Source organism: Calidris pugnax, unplaced genomic scaffold (genome assembly GCF_001431845.1).
Source record: "Calidris pugnax isolate Ruff unplaced genomic scaffold, ASM143184v1 scaffold171, whole genome shotgun sequence".
Taxonomy (NCBI): Eukaryota; Metazoa; Chordata; class Aves; order Charadriiformes; family Scolopacidae; genus Calidris; species Calidris pugnax.
Genome location: NW_015091064.1, coordinates 1,313,887 through 1,334,449, shown reverse-complemented (window position 1 = coordinate 1,334,449; position 20,563 = coordinate 1,313,887). Strand labels below are relative to the sequence as shown.

Sequence of the window (20,563 nt, the reverse complement as noted above, 5' to 3'; positions counted from 1 at the left end):
CATTCTTAATCTATTGTATTCTTTAGACTGTATCTGATATTTCATAGAATGTCAGAAACAATGCATAACATTTATAATTAAGTCCCCCCCAGTTCTTCTCTCTCCTCTGGAAGAGAATATGGAGAATAAATCAGGTTTCATTTAAAAAACAAAACAAACCCAAAAATTATGAGCTAAATGAGAACTGCTGAGTAAGGATTAGAGAGCAGACCACTGCAGGTGACACAGTACTGGAAGACTGCTTTAGGTGACTTCATCAGGAAGAACAATTAGATGAGGCCTTCTACAGATAGCTATAAGTAGCCTTATATTTACAGGGCCTGGTCCTTGTGGGGGACTTCAGCCACTCCAGAATCTGCTGGCAGGACAACACAGAAGGGCACAAGCAATCCAGGATGTTCCTGGAGAGCATTGATAACTTCCTGACCTGGGTGACAGTGGAGCCAATGAGGAGAGATACTCTGCTGGACTTCAAAGAAGGATGATCTAGTTATGGATGGGAAGGTCAAAGGCAGCCTTGACTGCAGTGACCATGAGATGGTGGAGTTCAGGGTCCTGAGAGGAGGGAGCAGAGCAAAAACCAAGCTCACAACCCTTGACTTAAAGAGAATTGACTTTGGCCTCTTCAGGGATCTGCTTGAATAAGTCCCATGTGATTGGGCCCTAGAGGGAAGAGGGTTCCAAGGAAGCTGTTTAATATTCAAGGACTACCTCCTCCAAGGTCAAGAGCAGTGTATGCGAACAAGCATGAAATTGAGCAAAAATCCAGGATATCTAGGTTGGATATGCTAGTAAAAGGCAGACCTTAGAGGAGAAGCCAGTGTCCTAAAAAATCTGGAAAGCTGAATTAATATTCATCATCTATCTGGAATAAATACATGTGACAACAGACAGGCAAAATTAGCTTCACAATATCGTTTATCAACTGTAAGGACCTGTCTGCAATACCAAACAAACATGGAGAACGCTCATGACCTTGATAGTACTTTGTAGCATAGATTCCAATTAGTGCTATTCATGGGTTCTTACTCTGTGGAGTTTTTATATGAACACAGAAGAAAAAGTCGGCTTCACCCACAAGTCAGTGGGAAAGAATTTAGGATTTATTAGGTTACTGCAATCTGAAGAACTATAGGTCACGCTTGTAAGAACTGTCATGACACAGTGTACAAGAACTGTGTATAGAACTTGTGTATTTTGTTTCAAAAATAAATGCAGTAGAACATGGTTGACTGATGTCTGAAGTTGAAAAATGGTTAGTCATGGCTTCCTTCCTATAAAGTAGGTCTTGCTGTTTCACACATTTTGCTGCGTAGCTTCTTCATGCTTTGCTCTTATGGTGCTGCAAGTATCTGCAGAATGTAGGTAAGTTGGTTGAACTACAGATTGGAGATGTTAATTCCGATCCCAATGTTTCATGGCTTCAGATGTACCGGTGACAATATTTGTCAGTTTAGCTCACATGGAGAGCTGGTATAATCAATTTGTATGATTTTGCTTTGCTATTTTAAGTGTTACTAATATGCAAACCCATAGCCAACCTGACAGAAATCTGAGACTGTTAATGAACTATGAAGGTTGTCACCAGTTGGTCTTTAAATCATGAGTAGCTCAACAGGAATTTAATGTTTCTACAAAATGGGTATTTTGGAGCTCCTACTTCAAATCAATGAGTCCTATATGTTGCCTTCTTGTAACAAATTCACTACCATGCTTCCTATTAGATTGTGAACTCCTAGGATTCAGACTGTGCTTATTATGTTTACATGTACATAAATACCTCTTCACTCCTGAAATTAATTGGTCCATAAAACAAGAACCACAATTCTTTTTCTTACTATAAACTTCATTAATCGCAGCTGCAGTAGACAAGGAAATACAGTGAATATCAAGGATGACCCTATATTATTTTCCTTTCTGCTTTATGGTGTTTTTTTTTCAAAAAGACCTTATGGGGTTGCCAACACTGTAGTATGACAATTTAAGGAAAAAATAAATACATTTAGAGGCAAGTGCTTTTTATGTGTCACCTTCTTTTTGGGATACTTTTGTATTCATTCAATGTAAAAATAATTTAAGAGCCAGAATAAAGCCCAGCTGCCTTTGGGCTTCTTGTCCAAAATAATCTTTAACTTCATTTTTCATTCTTCTCAGCAGCCTCTTAGCTAAAAAGGCACCTAAAATAAACTCGTCTTTTCCTTAAGTTTCTTTTTAGGAAGCTATGGTTCTAGTTTTACTGTGTATTGAGGAGTAAGACACCAAAATATATCTCTGAGGATGAGAATTTTGAGACAAAGCGTAACTTATATGTGCTTCCTGCAGTATGGACTTCAATACACCACAAATTAGCTAGAGACATTTTCATTCAGAAATGTGGCTGCTCTGTAGAGCACTTGGGTAAGGAGTAAGAATTGTGAGTTCCAGGTTGTCCTCAGTCTGATCACCTTCCTCTTAGAATAATATTCTAATCACCTGATTAGTAGAGTCGCCTCTCAATTTGAATCATTGTACTGCAAAGAAGGCAGGATATTTCTGTCCATAACACACGAATTTTTCTGATGGGCTGTGTTGAGACTGCAGGATGTTCTGCTGAGTTACTAAATGCTTGGGTGTATTTTCCATTTTGCAGTGCATAAGAATTTTCAGTCTAGCAAAATTTTTCCACTTAAAGAAATAAATGGTTGTCACTTCTATAATTATGGTTAAGCAGTAGTTAATGCTTGCATTGTGGCTGGACTGCAGTTCACGTCTATGAAAAAGCGTTTGTGTGTTCCTTTATTCTTCTTTAGTCTATAATGGAGAACTTTGAATTGTTCATTTGTAAAAGCTCAGTACGTTAATAAATGATGGTGTTAACTATCTTTTCAGCATAAAACACAGATAATAGAGTCCTTTCATGTGTGCATTTGAGCGAATATTTTAAATTCTCTTTTTACTTTACTAGGAAAATGTTCTCTGTAGGATTTAATTTTTTAACCAGAAACTACTAGCTAGAAGCTAATTTGAAGCATCAGGAGTCAGATGATAACAAAATAGGGTAAAAGGCAACAAATATAATTGCTTGTCTGCTGTTTATAGATTATCTAAAGAGCAGCCGTGAAGTTGACACTTAGTGTCTGAGTGGCAGCTGTGAATTTGACAATTATCTTGTCCATTTCCGAAAACTGTAAGCATCAGCAACTGTTGGCACACTCAGGGAAATGGTATTGCCTGGTTTATCTGTTTTCCTTTTGAGAGATTATCACCACCTCTGCTGTGTCTGAAAATTGTTCTAAATGAAAACTTCAGTTTTTCTAAAATTTGTATCTTGCTTTGAAAGCCAGGGTTTTTTTCAGTCACCAGTATTTTATTATTATTTTTTTCCTTCTCCACGGTATTTCATGTTTAATATTCTACCGTCGTTTAACCCCAGCCAGCAGCTAGGACCACACAGCCACTCAGTCACAATGGGGGAAAGAATTAGAAGAGTAAAAGTGGAGAAAAAACCAAACTGAGATAAAGACAATTTAATAGGTAGAGCAAAAGCTGCGCACACAAGCAAAGCAAAATAAGGAATTCATTCACGGTTTCCCATGGGCAGGCAGGTGGCCAGCCATCTCCAGGAAAGCAGGGCTCCATCATGCATAATGGTTACTTGGGAAGGCAAACGCCATCACTCCAAATACCACACCACACACACATCCCCCCCTTTTCCTGCTTCTTCCCCCAGCTTTATATACTGAGCATGATGTCATCTGTCATGGAATGTCCCTTTGGTAAGTTGGGGTCAGCTGTCCCACCTGTGGCCCCTCAACTTCTTGTGCCCTCCCAGCCTGGTCACTGGTGGGGCTGTGTGAGGAGCAGAAAGCAACAAACGGAACCCACCAGTGTGCTATCAATATGGTTTGTAATCCCAAATAACCCCCAGCTTTATATACTGAGCATGATGTCATCTGTCATGGAATGTCCCTTTGGTAAGTTGGGGTCAGCTGTCCCACCTGTGGCCCCTCAACTTCTTGTGCCCTCCCAGCCTGGTCACTGGTGGGGCTGTGTGAGGAGCAGAAAGCAACAAACGGAACCCACCAGTGTGCTATCAATATGGTTTGTAATCCCAAATAACAGCCCTACACCAGCTGCTAGCAAGAAAGTTAACTACATCCCAGCTGAAACCATGACACATCCAGGCATGGCTACGGAATACAGCTGAGTGTGTTAAAAGAGTGATTTGAGTAGCGTTTGCTTAGACTGTAAAATCTGAATGATCACTACAACCTGCACCCATGAAATGATGAACTTTCATAAAGACAAATTAAATAGAAGCAAAATGAGCATCTCACAAGGACAGAGTGAATATGGAGAGACGTTTTCATTCCAAGGTATGTCACCTGGGTTATAATTGGCTCTAATTAGCACACAGTATTCGGTTATAAAAAATTCTTTATCTTGAAGCTCAGTGACACTCAAAGATGTGAAATTTCTTCCTACCTTCGAAAACATCAAAGAAACTGCTTCCAATCTGGCTTTTACAATTGAAAGTTCAATGATCAGTGCAGGAAAGGTTCAAATACACCAACAGGCATAAAGAATATTGATGTCTGTCTGGAAGAACTCTTAAAGAGTTAATTGGTCAAAACATTTAATTGTCTATAATTAAAAATATATCTCCATATATCAATGCCAAATGCCAGTTATACTTTCAGCAGTATGTAAAAAAAAAATGATGAACCTAAACACAATCAGAATTAAGTTGAAAATTTCTGTTACCTATTCAATGGTGTGATGATCCTGATGTCTTTTAATTTCACTTTAAAAAGCTGGTTTGTGGGAGGGTAGCTGTGATCACATGCAGGTTATAGTGCACTAACTTTTTTTGATCCTGGTACACGTGTTCATAAAATGTTTTCATCTCTTTGAAGGATTTAATTGGTATATCTGTGCAGCAGAACTATATGAAATTCTGAAATACCTGTGCCAGTGCTAGTTGGTTACATCTCATTAGTATGGGCAAAATGATAGTTGAATGTCTCATTGAAACTGCTTCATCATTTTTATTATCAATGCTCATTTTCAGTTGTTTATAAGTTTTTTCCAAGTTGTACCATGCCACTTTAACAAGAAACACTTTTGAAAATAAGATTGGCAATACTACAGACAAACCAGCCCAATTTAAAGCAAATCGTAGAATCATTCTAGTTCCATGTCCTTGTTAAAACACATTTAATAACATGATGGTAGCTTAATGTGCTAAATGAAGTGATTTTGTCCTAATACAAGAGACCTCATTACAAATGAACTTTTTATAAGTAGTTAATTTTTGTGGATTGAGAACATAATAAGGATGCAGGTCATGGTTCCAGGAGAAAATAGATGCAGAAGTGAGTCCATCCTTTGATCTGCTGTCTTGCCTTAAAGAAAAGTTCAATGGGTGATGAGTCAGCCAACACACCCTTTTAGTTATAGTTCCAGCCTTTTCATCTACTTGGTGGTTTTGGTTTTTTTTGGCATAGTTCTATCTCTGCATAGTCTGGCTTCTCTATAACAGCAAACAGGTGCACTCATCTGTCTGTATAGCTAATGCTTGTTCTACTAAAGTGTAGAGTAAGAAGCAATGGAACTCTTTATTGAAGAAGCAGGAGGATTTTGACAGGAAGGTATCAACTGAGAATAACTGAGGTTGTGTTTCATTTGCGGTGTGAAAAAATGACACTGTGACATTTCTTTCTGTTATCTGTAACTTCCTATTTTCTTGTCCTTGTGCTTTATACTATAAGATTAGATCGGTTCATTAACTTAGATCTGGGGCCAGCTGGGTCATACCCACTGTCTTAGAAAGGTAGGAATAATGCACAATTGGGGATAAAATAAGAGCATGCATTGTATGCAGCACTGAGTTAGGAAAGTAGCTCATGGCTGCCTAACGTTGGGCTCACTTGCCCAGCGATGCAAGGCTTCATCTACTCATGCAACCTTCTGTCATCTCTTCAGTCCAGATACTAAACTGATTCATGCAAAAAGCTAAAGAGATTAGAAGACTTATGTTTAGTGACAGACTCTTGACAAACTTCAAGAGATACTTCTTCATGTATGCACTGAGGATGAGAAAAGCATATCAAATGCCTTTGAATAACTTAAGGGTTTTTTTCTAGAGCTGGAAAGAAGATTCTCCACATAGCTATTGATACTAAAGTTGTGATCTCTGCTTTCAGCTATATTGTGTCAGTACAAGATGATTGGGAGGTTGCACAACTTCGTTTTAGAAGTCTTGTATATGGAAGCCTATTCTCATAAAATAACAAGTATTACTCCTTTAACCTTACTGTTATCTCCATATACTTCGCTGTGATGCCAGTACTGACTGGTTTGAACATACTGCTTCTCAGAGGCAGAACTAGAGATGAGGAGTGCTTTCTTTCATTCCTTCATATATAGCACAAAATTGGTGAATCACAGGTAAAAAGTGTATGTTGGTTGAGTCATGGTGACAGCTGTTGAACTGGAAAACGTTTGCATCAAAGTTCTAAGGCTTATGATTTTTGGTGCATATTCAAAAAGGTTGCACAATGTTACGTATGAAGAACTCTGAGGTTTCAATCTAAAGCAATTAAATGTAAGTGTATGCCAAGGTCTCTTTTTTTTCCTGTGTATGTGTGCAGAATGACTGATACAATGACATAGTCATTGTTTTGCACATTTGCTATATGATTCAATATGCAGAATGGACAACAAATAGAGTAAGGATTTCGAGAAGTCCTCTTGTATTGGGGCTAGTTAGTATCGAGTATCTATCCCTAGATACTAGTTAGGCTAGTATCTAGGGAAGCTGGATGGCACTCCTTTTTTTGAAAGATTTGGACACGATATCAAGAGCAATCAGAAGAAAAACAAAAGGATCTGTACACCAGTACTGACTAAAATATTCCATAAGCAAGCCTAAGTTTGCTATCACATAGCTTTTAAGTAACTCATGTAGCAATAATGTTCTTCTACTTTGTGTAAAAAAAAAAAAATTGCTAGATTGCTGGTTAAGAGCAGATTTTGCACTTAAAATATGGGATGGATTTCAGCTGAAAGAAACTGTAGGAGTTTGGTTTAACATGTTTTAGAATAGATTAGATCCGTAGAGTTAAAATGCCTTTCTAGTGCAAATTCTGATTGGTTTTAATGTTAGGTTGTTGGTGGTTATTTTTCCATTTTCTGTTTTACAGTGTTATGTGGGAACCAATGGGAGACGGTAAAAAGATTATTTCGCTGGCTGATAATAACATATTATTGTGGGATTTGCAGGAAAGTTCAGCCAAAGCTGTGGTAAGAATTTTTTTTTTTTAACAAATCATGATATACTTGAACATAGTACAAACAACAATGTTTGCTAGCCTCAAATTTGTTAATCTTTTAACCACACCTTCAGAAATATTTTATTGCCTTTAATGTGTGTGGGGGAAATGAGTACTCTATCAGTTGTCTTGAATGTGAGTGTTTAAGGGTAGTATTTTGTATTTGTTGCTAGGGGTTAATTATTTTCCTTTTTCTAGATTTCCCCTTACTTTCCTACTGATTTTACAGTAAATAATCCAAAGCAATGCTAATTTGATAAATGTGTATGAGGGAAAAATAGGTGATCAATAAAGCTAAAGGTTATTGAATTCAGATAACAGTGCATTAACTCATGTTGGTTAATACCATGCAGCCCTCTATTTAATTTACAACCCTTGTTGTATGTATAAGCATAATATAACTTTATTTACTATGCATTGATTTGAGTTCTTAGTATTAATTTAATTTAGTACTATACTGTCTATTCAGGTTCTATCACTCATTGTTAAAACCTTCTTATACAGGCGCATATACAAGATGGTGTTATTAGCATAGATTTCTGTTATGCCACCTCTTATAGATAAGCAAAAAAGCTTACTTATTTATGTATACGAAATAGATTGTATATAGAAAAATTTGAATGTTTCTAGATAGAGTAATTTAGGTCAGTATCTGTCTTTAAAAACAGAAACTGCTTATGCTGAAGATATTATTATTCAGTTGATTTGTAGTCACTTCTTGAATTAATTCCCCAGCTTGACTTGTCTAGAGTTAGTTTATTTTCTTGGTTGCTGCAGAACCAGACTTTTCACCTGGCAGTTGCTTAAAGACTCAAAAAGTTGTGTCCATAAACTCTTCCCTGTTGTACCATCTGACTATGTGCAAGTGGGTGAAGTCTTGAGTTGTTACTATTTTGCTAGATTTTGCATAGTGTAAATGTAATGTAATATAGATTAATTTTTTATGTTCATAAGTAAGCCCTTTGCGTTACTTCACTTAGGAAAGTTTAGCTTTTCTTTCAACCTGGAACTTCAGTCAGTGTTATGTTACCTTCCAAGTCTTCTTCAAAGCAGCGTTTGTTCTTTATCAAATTGATGTTGAGAGTTTCTGAAGGCTGATCTCCAGGAGCTTGACTGTAGCTTGACTGTCCACTGGTTTTGCATTGCTACTGCATTAGTCAGTATTTCTTTTCTAACGCCTGCGTAACACGCAGACTTCATGGAATGCCTTCTTTAAACCTAGTGAAAAACTATTTCTGGGGGTGGTGCTGCTTCCATGCTGCAACTCTTCATGTCTCTTTGAAGTGCTGGAACTGCTAGACTACTTGGCATTTTCCCTTTCTCCTCATTTCTCTCTTCAGTAAGAGAGGACAGAGCTGCCCAAAGTTCTTTTGAATGTTAATTAGTCTTTTTCATTGTCCCAACCACTTTCTCGTAACTGCCTCAAATTTCTTCCTAATCTCTCTGAAATATGATTTCCTTTAGGATGCTCTCTAGCGTGTTACCAGTCTCTCTATATGTATGTGTGGAAATCTATCAATGAATGCCCAATTCTTTTTTTTTTTTTTCTTCTCATTTTATTTTACTTGGGAATTATTTACTAAAATTTTGCATGTTGTGCCTTCCTTTTACCATTCCTTTCCCCAAAACTAACCTCCTTTCTCTGTCACACAAGTAATTGTGAGTCTCACTATGACTTCCATTTTCTTTTCCTTCAATTGCTCAAATTGGGGTCTGCATAATTTTGGAGAGGACTAGACTCTCCAATCTTTGTAATTTCAGCATGATTTTGGAAATCAATATTTCTGTCCTCAAGCAATATTTAGCTCACTGATCCCTTTAGTATTTCAATTAGCATTCCTTACCTAGAGTATCTTTTATGCTGTTACTTTTAAAATATGCCTATACTGCATCAAATATTGATGGCAAAATAAGGATTCCAGAAGGCAAAACGATAAAGGAACCAAGGGCACTTAATCTGTGGCATTTGTTATATGCTTATATTTGATAAAAGGAAGCAAGAAAAACCAAAAGTGAAATTTTGCATCAAAAAACATGCTTCATCTAATGAAGCTAAGACTATGAAATTAGATATATCAATGCTTAACTGGCATCTTCAGATAGGAGCATTTTGAAGGGTCTGTTAAAAACTTTTCTTTGAAGAAGTTAGGAGCATTATTTAGATTTTATAGTCAGGCATTCAAGAGACCTGATACAGAATTTGACTGATTTTCTAGATTTCTATCTAAAATAATCTAGTATCTCATGTGAGTGCACTGTAAATTAGTATTGCTTGTAATTAAAATTTTGCCTGGAAATGACTGTTTACCTTATGCTCTAGCAATTATGTTACCCTTAGATGATATTTCCTTCATCACTGAGTCAGTGACCACTTTTAGAGTCAAGTTTAATAGTGAAAGTCCATGAAAACTTGATTCTCAGAAAACGTATCTCCAGGCATTTAAATCCTAAGGCAGGTGAATCTCTTCTAAGATGACTTAGATGACTGGTATTGTTGCATTTTTGTTGAATTTTTGTCTGTAACAAATTTGTCTCAAGCATGTCTTTGGGAACCTGAGTTAACCACAGTCCAGCTGAACAAGGCTCTGAGAAAAGCTTGATCATTCTTTAAAGTGTCTACCTTAGACTTTCTAGTAAGTAAAATGATGGCAATCTGAAGCCCACTGTAACAGGCTTTTTCAGGCCTGGAATTAACTGCTATGTATTTCTGAAATCTTCCTAAACTTACTATATAGCTCTGGGGTTTTTTTGTTGGTTTGTTTTTGGTTTTTTTTTCTTCCCCTTTTAGTGTTTTTTGCTAACTTGTTTCTTCATTGCAGTACTTAATACAAGAATATTTGCCTGTATTTGCATTAAGACAAGCTTCTTCTCTCCTTTTGATCACTCCCTTTATTATTGTTTTGAGGACATTACCTTCTGGGGTGAAACTAATCTTATGCTCACTGCATCATTACCTTTTGCAATTAAATTAGCTATTCTTCGTCATTTATAATCATTAGCTGAACCCAAGAGAAGACCAACCACTCCACAAGGTCTGGGTAGATTCTACTGAAAAGATGACAGTTAATATTTCTGTGTACAGACTTTAGGTCAGATGTTCCCAGATCACTAGAACTCTACCTTGGGTAAATGCAATATGGTTTGGGACAGCAGATGAGTGCAATTGGAGATGTTAAAATATAGATATTTTTCTGTTTGCCTTATGTTTTCACAAAGGGGAAAAGTAGAGGTGTGGTTTTGATAATTTTTATCCAAATGATCAATTAGATTCCTTTTAGATTTCTTATCCCTTCTGGATTTTTTTAGTAGCATTTAACCTATAGGTGATCTTAATTCAGAACAACAGAAAATATCTGAGAGTGGCATTCCAGGCAAGACAAGATCTTGTGGGGAAGATTTCACAGTTTATCTGGAGGAAAGGAACGTATCCAAATGTAGGAAGATGTTAGGAATAAGCATGAGATGCTTTCTTGGCAAGATGGCTGCTGGTTCTCAAGGCAGGAAATACATTGTGGACTTCAGTGAAGAACTTTGTGGAGTGCCCCCTAATTACTGCAACTAGAATAGACATAGATTAATTATAGGAGGGCAAAAAACTGACGAAAAATGAAAGAGAAATTACTGGGTCAGAAAGAGAGTAGAACACCAGTTCTTAAAGAGTTTGGTGTTGTGATCAATTTTGTTTAATAGTCTCCTTAATGAAAGCATAGGAGTAAGAGTGAAATTACGAAAGTTGTTCATGACAGAAACTTGGAACACATGATCTGTATATAGGAGTAAAATATATTTCAAAGGATGAACTTGATGTTTACTTTAATTTTTATAGTATAAAACAGAAAACTTGTCTTTAGGAATAAAAATATTTTCTTGCTGTGCCATACAAACTCCACACTTAAAAACATGTAGATTCTGTTGCTTTGCTGTTCTGAGAATGACTCTGAGCTGCCAGTGTGATGAGCCTTTGGAAAAAGTGAATGATTGTAGGATGGTTCAGGAGACAAGAACAGCTATGAAAGGACTACCTGGCATGGTTGCCTCATGGCAATGAATTTAAAGTCCTCATCAATATTTCTATTTCTGTCAATAACAAGCCAGAAAAACACTCATCCCTTCTTAATGTGGGTCTCAAAATATTATTTCAATGACTTTGTGGTTATTACAAGGGTGTCTCCTTGAGGCTGTCTTGAGATCTCCGCACAGTCTCCAGCATGAACAGGATTGTGACCCGTTTGCAGTTGATGAGGATATGGTTAAACAGCAAAAAAAAAACCCCAAACATTGTATATGATTTATCTGAACGAGTGTAGTAATCACTACCAGGAATTAGCTTCTTCCAGTTGATACTCTTTAGAAATTCTAAATATTTATGGACTTAATTAAGATTTCTTCACTACCCTGTCTTCACTGAGGAGTCAGTCAAGATCATACAAGCATGTGCAGCGTAAGCCTGTGAATATTTCATAAATGGAATAATGACTTAGTGGTCTTATCTAGAATGCACTTGAATGTCCATCAGTTTTACAATCTCTTGGGGAAGATGTGAGAGTTCCTTAGTGCTCACTTTTTGATGGGATTTTTGTTTTTTAAAATTTATTTATTTATTCCGTTTACAAAACAGCTGCTGCTGTAGAGGTAAGAAGACTAAAATTATTAGAGAAATTCTGAGCTTTGTGTGGCCAAGACTGATTACTAAAGAAACTCAGTTTAATTTTTGAAATGACGCACTCAAGCTCTGGATATTCTCTTCTGCCTAGAATCTAGTATGTGTCAGAAAAAACGTGCAGTTCAGTTTATTATCCTGCATGCGGTCTCCTGTGCAGCGTTTTTCTTTATATATGTTAATAACCTGCAAGTTGTAGAAAGGCTTTCAGACAGTTTTTGTACTTGAGGAATGGTGCTAAGGGAGTAGGTTTGGTCACAGTTTCAAATCATTCATTAACACGAGCCATATATGATCTTGCATGCTGGAAATTCTACGTTCTTTAAAGAAAAAAATCTGAAAAATTTTTGGAAGACAACACATGTAGGTAGCCTAGACTTCAGTGACAGAAGAGCTGTAATTTCTAGATTGTTAATCTGAATGCTAAACAAATATGATATTCTTGGTGAAACTGTAACAGTAAAAAGTTAGCAAAATACAGAAATGGGCATTGGTACCATTTACAAACAGATTTAAGCAGTCTTGTATTGACAGCCTATCTTTCTGCTGATGTCATTAATGTGAGCAGTATGTATGTTTTAATCTTTTTCATCCATCAGAGTGTAATATTTCTGCTGAGAAATCTTCTGTTTAATAGAATATTAGGTGATGTATTAGGATTTAGGTAAAGGAGAGAAATGATCCAATGAGATCCAGTGCAGTAATCTGCTTTTGTAGAATACCTATTAATGAAACATTTTGAAATATGACCATTTTGTGAAAGATGACCAAATAAGTCTGATGTCTGCCTAGCCACGTGAAATGTGTGTAAATTTTATATCTGATTAAAATGAAAGTATTTTGGTTTTCCTTCCCCTCTTCCCCCCTTTAGATATTAATCCATTTCAGTAAGTGATTAGAAGTAAAAGTAATTTGCAGTGTCTGCAGCTTCATTTTTCCCCATGTTCCCATGGAATTGGAGTATAACTTGCTGTACAACTTCAAAGAGAAAGTTGATTGCTTTGTACCTTCTTTTTATTAAAGAGATGCAGAGGTGGCTGCTCAACAACAGGTAAACCTGGTAGTGGAACTGAAATCCTTAATTCTCACAGACTGTAGATTTGTGGTCTAGTACCTGCTATTATTTTAATAGACATGTATGTGATGATGTGGGCACCTGGGCCTCGATTTTTTTATTTTTAAAAGCCGCTATACGTTTATCAAAGAATCTTTAACACTATAATTCTGTTTCTACAGATAAAATTTTCCATTTTGACATGGAAAAACAGTCTTGTAAGACTGTTCATCAGACTAAATGCGTGTGTTTATTTGTCTGAGGCAGCTAGAAATTTGTGCGATGTGCCCATATTGTTTATCTACTCTTTCAATAAATGATCTGAAACTGTTTATTTTCATTTATAAAGTAGTATAGTACTTCTGATATTTGCAAATACATTACACTGCATCAGCCTTTGTAAAAATTACTTTGTGAGATACAAAATCAGCTCTAGTTTTTAATTTTTTCCATTTTTTATTCTAGGATTTTGGTGATCTGTTACACTTGGAACAATAGGCTATTGTGCAGATTTTGTCTTCAGTGGAACTAGTTTTATTTTAGCATTACATTTAGAAACATTGCCAGCTTTGTTTCGTTATTTTAGCTCTCTAGTTCTGCAGCCTTGGAAGGGAAAGGACAATTAAAATTTACTTCTGGAAGATGGAGTCCACACCACAATTGCACACAGATTGCAACAGCCAATGATACTACTGTTCGAGGGTGGGATACACGAAGCATGAGGTAATGAGAAATTTCAGTCTTGTTCTCTAAAAGAGGCAAATCTCCTTTGGAGTTAGATTTTTTTTTTTTTTTTCATTGCTCCTAACGTTTCTGTGGGGTTTTTTTGTTTGTTTGTTGTTTTTTTTTTTTTTTTTTTCCCCCTAACTTTTTTGGGGGGTTTTTTTTTTTGTTTGTTGTTTTTTTTTTTTTTTTTTTCCCCCTAACTTTTTTGGGGGGTTTTTTTTTTTGTTTGTTGTTTTTTTTGTTCTTTTTTTTTAAAGATTAGAAATGTGGCAAAGTTATCGCTTGTAAAAGGAATGCTTGGGCTTGCATAGCTGATACATTTACAAGTTAGTAAAGGGTTTTCTCTGGTTTTCCCCTCAGCTTCACTTCTAACCTGTGTATTGGTTTTTATTGAAGTATATACTAGTCTCGAAATGATTTTCTTAATGCATAGGTATTACCTGAACAAAGGTGTTCTGTAATTCAACCTGAAAATGATTTAACAACAGTCCTGACTATGCTATGAACTGTCTTCATAGCATACTATTTAAAGATAACTTCAATCTCTGAAGGTAATTCACAGGTTAAGTTCAATCTTTTCTGATTTTAACAAAAAGCATACTATACTATATTAAAGATTGTAGCATGCTAGTTATATGAAACCACTGAATCTATCAAAGTCATAACCAAATCAATTAAAGCTTTGAATATACCTAATAAGGTGTTTACCCCCCTCCTCAGTTGTGATTTTGATAAGGAAAGGAGTGATGTTGTGCACATCTGTTGCCATGACTACTAAAGCCTGTGCAAGCTTTTTTAAGATACGCTTTATCCCCTTAGCACATAGTAATTTATCACTAAACCGAGAAGACTGATGTCTTGTAATAACTTTTGTTGCCTTAAAGGGGGATGACTTTAAATTTAGTTCTATGGTTCCTGCCAGCTCAGGGGTGTAGCAATAAATCCCCATGTTTGCCAGCCTTATGTGTTTTTGCCAAAAAGGTTTATTTAATTTAAGAAACAAAAGCTAAAAATACAAATATAATAATTAAAAGTCACTTCCTCTATGCTTGTCATCAGGTTTGAAAGTCTGGTTCTTTGCCTTGTAAAAGGATACATAAAAAATCTAACTTGATATGTATTTGTATATTTTTCATTTATGAAGACTCCTTTAAATGAAGTGTACAAGAGAGGAAAGGTCAGTCAAAGGAAAAAGGGTGGGTTCTTAAGTTCTCTTTTTTTTAATGTTTTTGTAATCAACCTTTTTTTAACAGATAGCATGCAGACCTTAAGATTAAAGCCTGTGTTTCTAAATAGAAAACGTTAGATATTGTGAAGTCTGCTTCATGCTCTGTCTCATTAGAAAAAGCCTCTCTATCTTGCATTAAATGAATACTCTGAGTAACTTTTATGAAAGATAGGCCAGATATTAAGAAGATCCTCAGTGAAAGGGTAGCTTGGTTAACAAAAGCAAACCCCACAATTCCAATTACTTTAAGTGAAGCTCAGGTTAGGTAGTCCTTGAACCAATTTATGAGTACCAGGCTCTGCCAAAGAGCTGTTTGCAATGTACTTGAAAAATATGTGCAAGAATAAGTCTCATCTGCTATTACACTGTAATATGTCTAGAATGATGTGAATATTCGATAATGACTAGTTAGGCTGGAAGTAGGAGTTTCAAGTCAGGGCAGTATAAACTGTGGCACTGCAAGAAGCAAAAAATGAGAAGGGGGAAAAATCAAGGACAGAAAACTGCTATACCAGCAAACAATAGGAGAGGAGAGATACTGAAGAAGTAGCTGGAATAGCTACTTCAGTGGAGTGCGATTATGATATCTGTAAGATAGAGGGAGGTAAATGATTTTTCACAGAGCAAACGAAAGGGCAGAAAAAAAGAGGTTGGTGGGAAAACTCTTAGACTAGACTGGGAAGCAGTCTTAATCAGAGAAGAGCTTGTGAAGCAGAGGAGACAGACACTGGGCTGAATGGATTTAGAAAGAGAATTGTATCAGGAAAATTCAGACTATGGATAAATTCTAAAAAATATGGAAGAAGAAGAAAATGAGAAGATGGATCCAGTAGATGGAGAAAATGTTCATGTGGTCTGATCTTGATCTTATGAGGCAAGTGGGAAATTCAGTGTAGGTGTTATTGCTGTAGGTAGGATGATAGAGTGAAAGAAAAGAGTATTCATATTTGGGAAGGGATCACGTGGTCAGAATAATAGTTAAGTTGGAATAAAGGCTTTCATGGTAAGCACTATTGAATATAGTGGACAGTGGCATTTCTTTTAAAGCCCTTACACAAATCTCCATGAGCAATGCAAGAAGTGCAAGAAAGAAGTGAAAGGTGCAATAATGGAAGAAAGAAGTATTTTATTCCTGCAAGCATGCTTGAGATTTAAAAAAATTCCCATAAAGATGTTTCAAGAAATTGAAAGGAAGTGTTAAATTCAGCTCTCAGCTGGTAGAAAGGCATACCCAGGTGTATGCCATACTTCTCAAACTCTGAGGAGAGTGCTGATGTTGGGTATCTAAGTAATATCCTCTATAGAATAGAATCATAGAATAGTTTGGGTTAGAATGGCACTTTAGAGGTCATCTAGTCCAACCCACTGCAACAAGCAGGGACGTCTTCAACTAGATTGGGTTGCTCAGGGCCCTGTCCACCCCGACCTTGAATGTTTCCAGGGATGGATCATCTACCACCTCTCTGGGCATCCTGTTCCAGTGTTTCACAACCCTCATCATAAAAAAAATTATTCTTTATATCTAGTCTAAATCTTCTGTCTTTTAGTTTAAAACGATTGCCCCTTGCCCTATCACAACAGGCCCTGCTAAAAAGTTTGTTCCCATCTTTCTTGTAGGCCCCTTTTAAGTACTGAAAGGCCCCAGTAAGGTCTCCCTGGAGCCTTCTCTTCAACAACAACAACCCCAACTCTCTCAGCCTGTCTTCATAGGAGAGGTGCTCCAGCACTCTGATCATTTTTGTGGCCCTCCTCTGGTCCACTCCAAAAGGTCCATGTCTTTCTTGTGTTGAGGACTCCAGAGCTGGATGCAGCTGAATCGCTATCCTGAGAGACTGCCATAGCGGTCAGGATAGGGCTTAGTATGGACCTGGTATGCTTTGAATCTCTCCTTGTGGAGTTACTTTGCCTTATATTAGTAGTTAGGTACTAACATCAAGAGACTTCTCTCTCTGGTCTTGACAGAAGATCATATGTACTGTGCAAGAAATACAAAATTTTGGTAAGTCTATGTTTTCCAAAACAAAAAAATTTTCTTTTAAAGAAAGAAAAAATGCTCACAAAGTGTTGACAGTTTCTAGCAAATATTGTAGGAGACTAGCAAATCTAAGCAGAACTTTGGTAGATGGTGGCTTTGAGAAAGGTGGCAGTGCAATAGTGGAAACAAATAAAATCCCCAAAACCTAAGTTTAAGAGGTGAGGTAGACAGACAAACTGATAGAACACAATGTTTTGAATAAGGGTGCTAGGTTGTTAGCAGTATTCCAGATGTTTTCTGAGGTAGTCCAGATGCATGAGTATGCACATGGCTGTGTAGTTTAAGGCCCACAGGTAAATTAATGATAAATGCCAGAGATCAAGAAGGTAAGTTCAAAATAGAGCAATAATAAAAACTTGTTCATATATGTTGCATGTCTTGCATCTCAGCTTTTCATACAGGGAGACCTAGAAGTCATAAATACAGAATTAGTATAACTGCTTCGGGGTAGAGAAGCTCTTATCTGCAAATGTTGTGGTTTAGTAGCAGACATTTTGTAACAGTTGTTAAAGAGCTGTGCTAGAATCATCTGGAGCTACTGTTTCCTTTTAGCTCCAGATGATCCTAGTGCAAACAAGGAAAGCGCAAAGCTTCAGAGCAAGCTGAGAAATCTATACAAGTCGCTGTTGTAAACAGCTGGGATTTCCCTAAACTGTGCACTAGCAATGGGAACTCTAGGTCTGCGGGTGCTAAGGGGATTATGCAAGTTTCCAGGGAAACAGATTCCTGTCAGTGGAGTGCAGTTAGCTTTTTATAGACCATTTAATTTTTGTAATGTGTTTTACAGACAGATATATTGCATAGAAAATGCACACGGACAGCTGGTACGAGACCTAGACTTTAATCCCAATAAACAGTACTACCTGGCTAGCTGTGGAGATGACTGCAAGGTGAAATTCTGGGACACAAGAAATGTCACTGAACCAGTGAAGACACTGGAGGAGCATTCCCACTGGTAGAACAAATTATCTGCATGCTGTTTTGCGGGTGGATGGCTTATGTAATTTATTCAGCTAATTATTTTACTGTTTAGGAACAATGCAAACTAACTATGTTTGTGCTGTTGTCAATAATCATTTTTCTGCACAGAGGAAAGGTTTCAACGTGTGAATGTTACTTGTGTGATTGCAAATTAAGAGTTTAGACAGCGTTAGTCTAATTGGGGGGAAGCTGTTGTTACGGTTGTTGGGAGATAGGGGTGCACCTTCGAGAAGCACGGCACGGAACGTGGCCCCCAGCTGGGACAAGGTGTGCCCTCCCAAACTCAGCCTCATCCCCAGCACCTCATCTATCCTGCTCTTCTGGGATGGTTGAAATGCCCAAGAGCTCAGCCCCAATTTTTTCATGCTCTTCATAGCCCTTAAGCCAGAATATGCAAGTGAGTCATTTTATTCTCTGAGATAATATTTAGAGCTTGTATGTACCGCTCTGGCCTGTGGCTGGAGTGAGGAAAGAATCTTGTCTGACGTTTGCAGACTTCACTGGTGAAGAAAAGATGAGTGGTTCATATTTTATAAAACTAGGGTTGGAGTAATTCTTGCAAAATAAATCTGGACCCTGAAGCTACTTTGAGGGGGAATGAAGATGTGAATTAACAGAAGCAGCATTTGTACTTTTTTCCAGAAGATTAAAAGAAGAATAATAAAACAGGAAGCATAAGACATTTGGTATTAACTTGATATGTAAAATGTAAAAATTGAAGAGAAATATAATCCTGCTTTTGTTTCAGGGTCTATTTTAAACTTTACTGTAAGAATGTTGTGAGATTTTTGTTTAAAAGGTTATTTCTAATCTGTGTTTTGCTTTGGGGAAATTTTTATATTTAGAACTTAAATATTTATCTGATTTACTAAACAATTAATTGCCCTGTACCCTCAAGGAATGATACCACTGAATAGTGTGTTTTGTTCTTTAGATTTTTTTATTTTTTAAAAAAAACTTATTTGTTGAATTGTAAAGACACCTCATGTAAAACAGATGACATGCCAGCATAAAAGCCAAATGAAGATGGCAAAAACCAGTCTTTGAAATGAAGCATGTCACCAGTATGTATACTCTAGAATATTTCAGTCAAAGATGAATTTTTAGTGCTGTTTAAAAAAAAAAATACTCACTTAACGTTGATGCGCTACCTGCCAAAAATAGCCTCTTATTCTTTCTGATTTCATTTTTTAGGGTCTGGAATGTCAGATACAATCATTCTCATGATCAGCTGATCCTTACAGGAAGCAGTGATAGCAGAGTTATCCTGTCTAATATGGTATCAATTTCTTCTGAACCATTTGGGCATATGGTAGATGATGATGAACTAAGTGACCAAGAGGACCAGCATCAAGAAGAGAAGTATGAAGTTTCCTGAGTTTTATGCAGATATTTATAGTTTGTCTTTTCAATGTAATTGTTAATATGCTATATTTTTGCTGACTAGGATTTTTGTATACAGACCTTTCAGGTAAGTAGTTCCAATTCCTTCTTTGTTCTTTTTTACTCAGAGTCTTGGGAGGAATACACTCTTTAAAAATCTGAACAGCACTGTCACTGTATGTTCACTGGTAGGAAGGGTCAATGGTGATGCTGAGGACCAGTCCTGAAGTGGACTGGATCAGGGAAAAGATTCACTTCAAGGGAGCTCTGGATCAGCCAAGCACATGCAATAATCTGGTTTAAGTGGGAGTTGAAAATCTGTTTTTTGCATTTTGTATACGTTCTAACGTTTAGGAAACATTACTAGTCTAATGGTGAGTTACTGCATAGGCAGAAGAAAGGAGGTAAAGATACTGTAATTTTTGCAAATTTGCTGTTAATATTGCTGACTGCTCTAGAAACCAGTAACTCATCAGACCTACTTCAAGCAAAGCAGAAAATTGGTTTTGACACTCTTGGTAGAGAATAATGCATGTTATTGCAAGCATTTGTAAACACCATACACTTGGGTGTGTGAGGAAGCACGTGTTTTGCATGTGAATTTTGGAGGGATGGGGTTTTTATTAAAGAGTTAACGGAAATGCCGAAATAATAATTTTTCATTCTCCATTTTTGTCTACTTTCAACTTTTTCATTTTGTAATATATAAGACTTACTTTCCTCCCTGTACTTCTTTATGAATATATATATATATATATATATATATATGTATGTATATAGGGAGCTTTGCAGATCTAGTGTGGGGATGATGCTTTCTAATTTTTCAAGTAGCTTACATGGTGATCTTCACTTTGTAAAGGAAGAGTTTGCTGAAGATAATGATATTGAAACTCATGTAAAATATTTTGAGACCAACAGGCTTTAGTCTCTATGTTTCTATTCTTTGCAACTCTGAATATCCATGTTCTACATGTCTGCACTGAGCAGTTGTTTTGATACTTCTGTTAATTTATTTTAATATGCAAAGCTGTCTGCGATGAAATAGGCAGATTACCTCCTGGAGAATGAAGAGGAGTCAGATGGGATGAGAAACAAGGAAATTACAAAAAAGATCCCCCAGTTACTCAGCTGTTTGCTAGATGTTTCAATTAGAATTCTATATAAAGTTTAGGGGTTTTTTAAG

General features: G+C 36.6%; 1 protein-coding gene across 1 annotated transcript in view; it reads left to right on the top strand.

Annotated features, from left to right (window-relative positions):
* TSSC1 (tumor suppressing subtransferable candidate 1) overlaps window positions 1-20,563 on the top strand; it is a 77,254-nt gene that overhangs the window by 45,385 nt on the left and 11,306 nt on the right. The window contains exons 5-8 of the mRNA XM_014956773.1: window positions 7,185-7,284; window positions 13,614-13,750; window positions 17,804-17,971; window positions 19,192-19,359. Coding sequence (XP_014812259.1) covers window positions 7,185-7,284; window positions 13,614-13,750; window positions 17,804-17,971; window positions 19,192-19,359 — 573 coding nt within the window. The remainder of the gene's footprint in view (window positions 1-7,184; window positions 7,285-13,613; window positions 13,751-17,803; window positions 17,972-19,191; window positions 19,360-20,563) is intronic.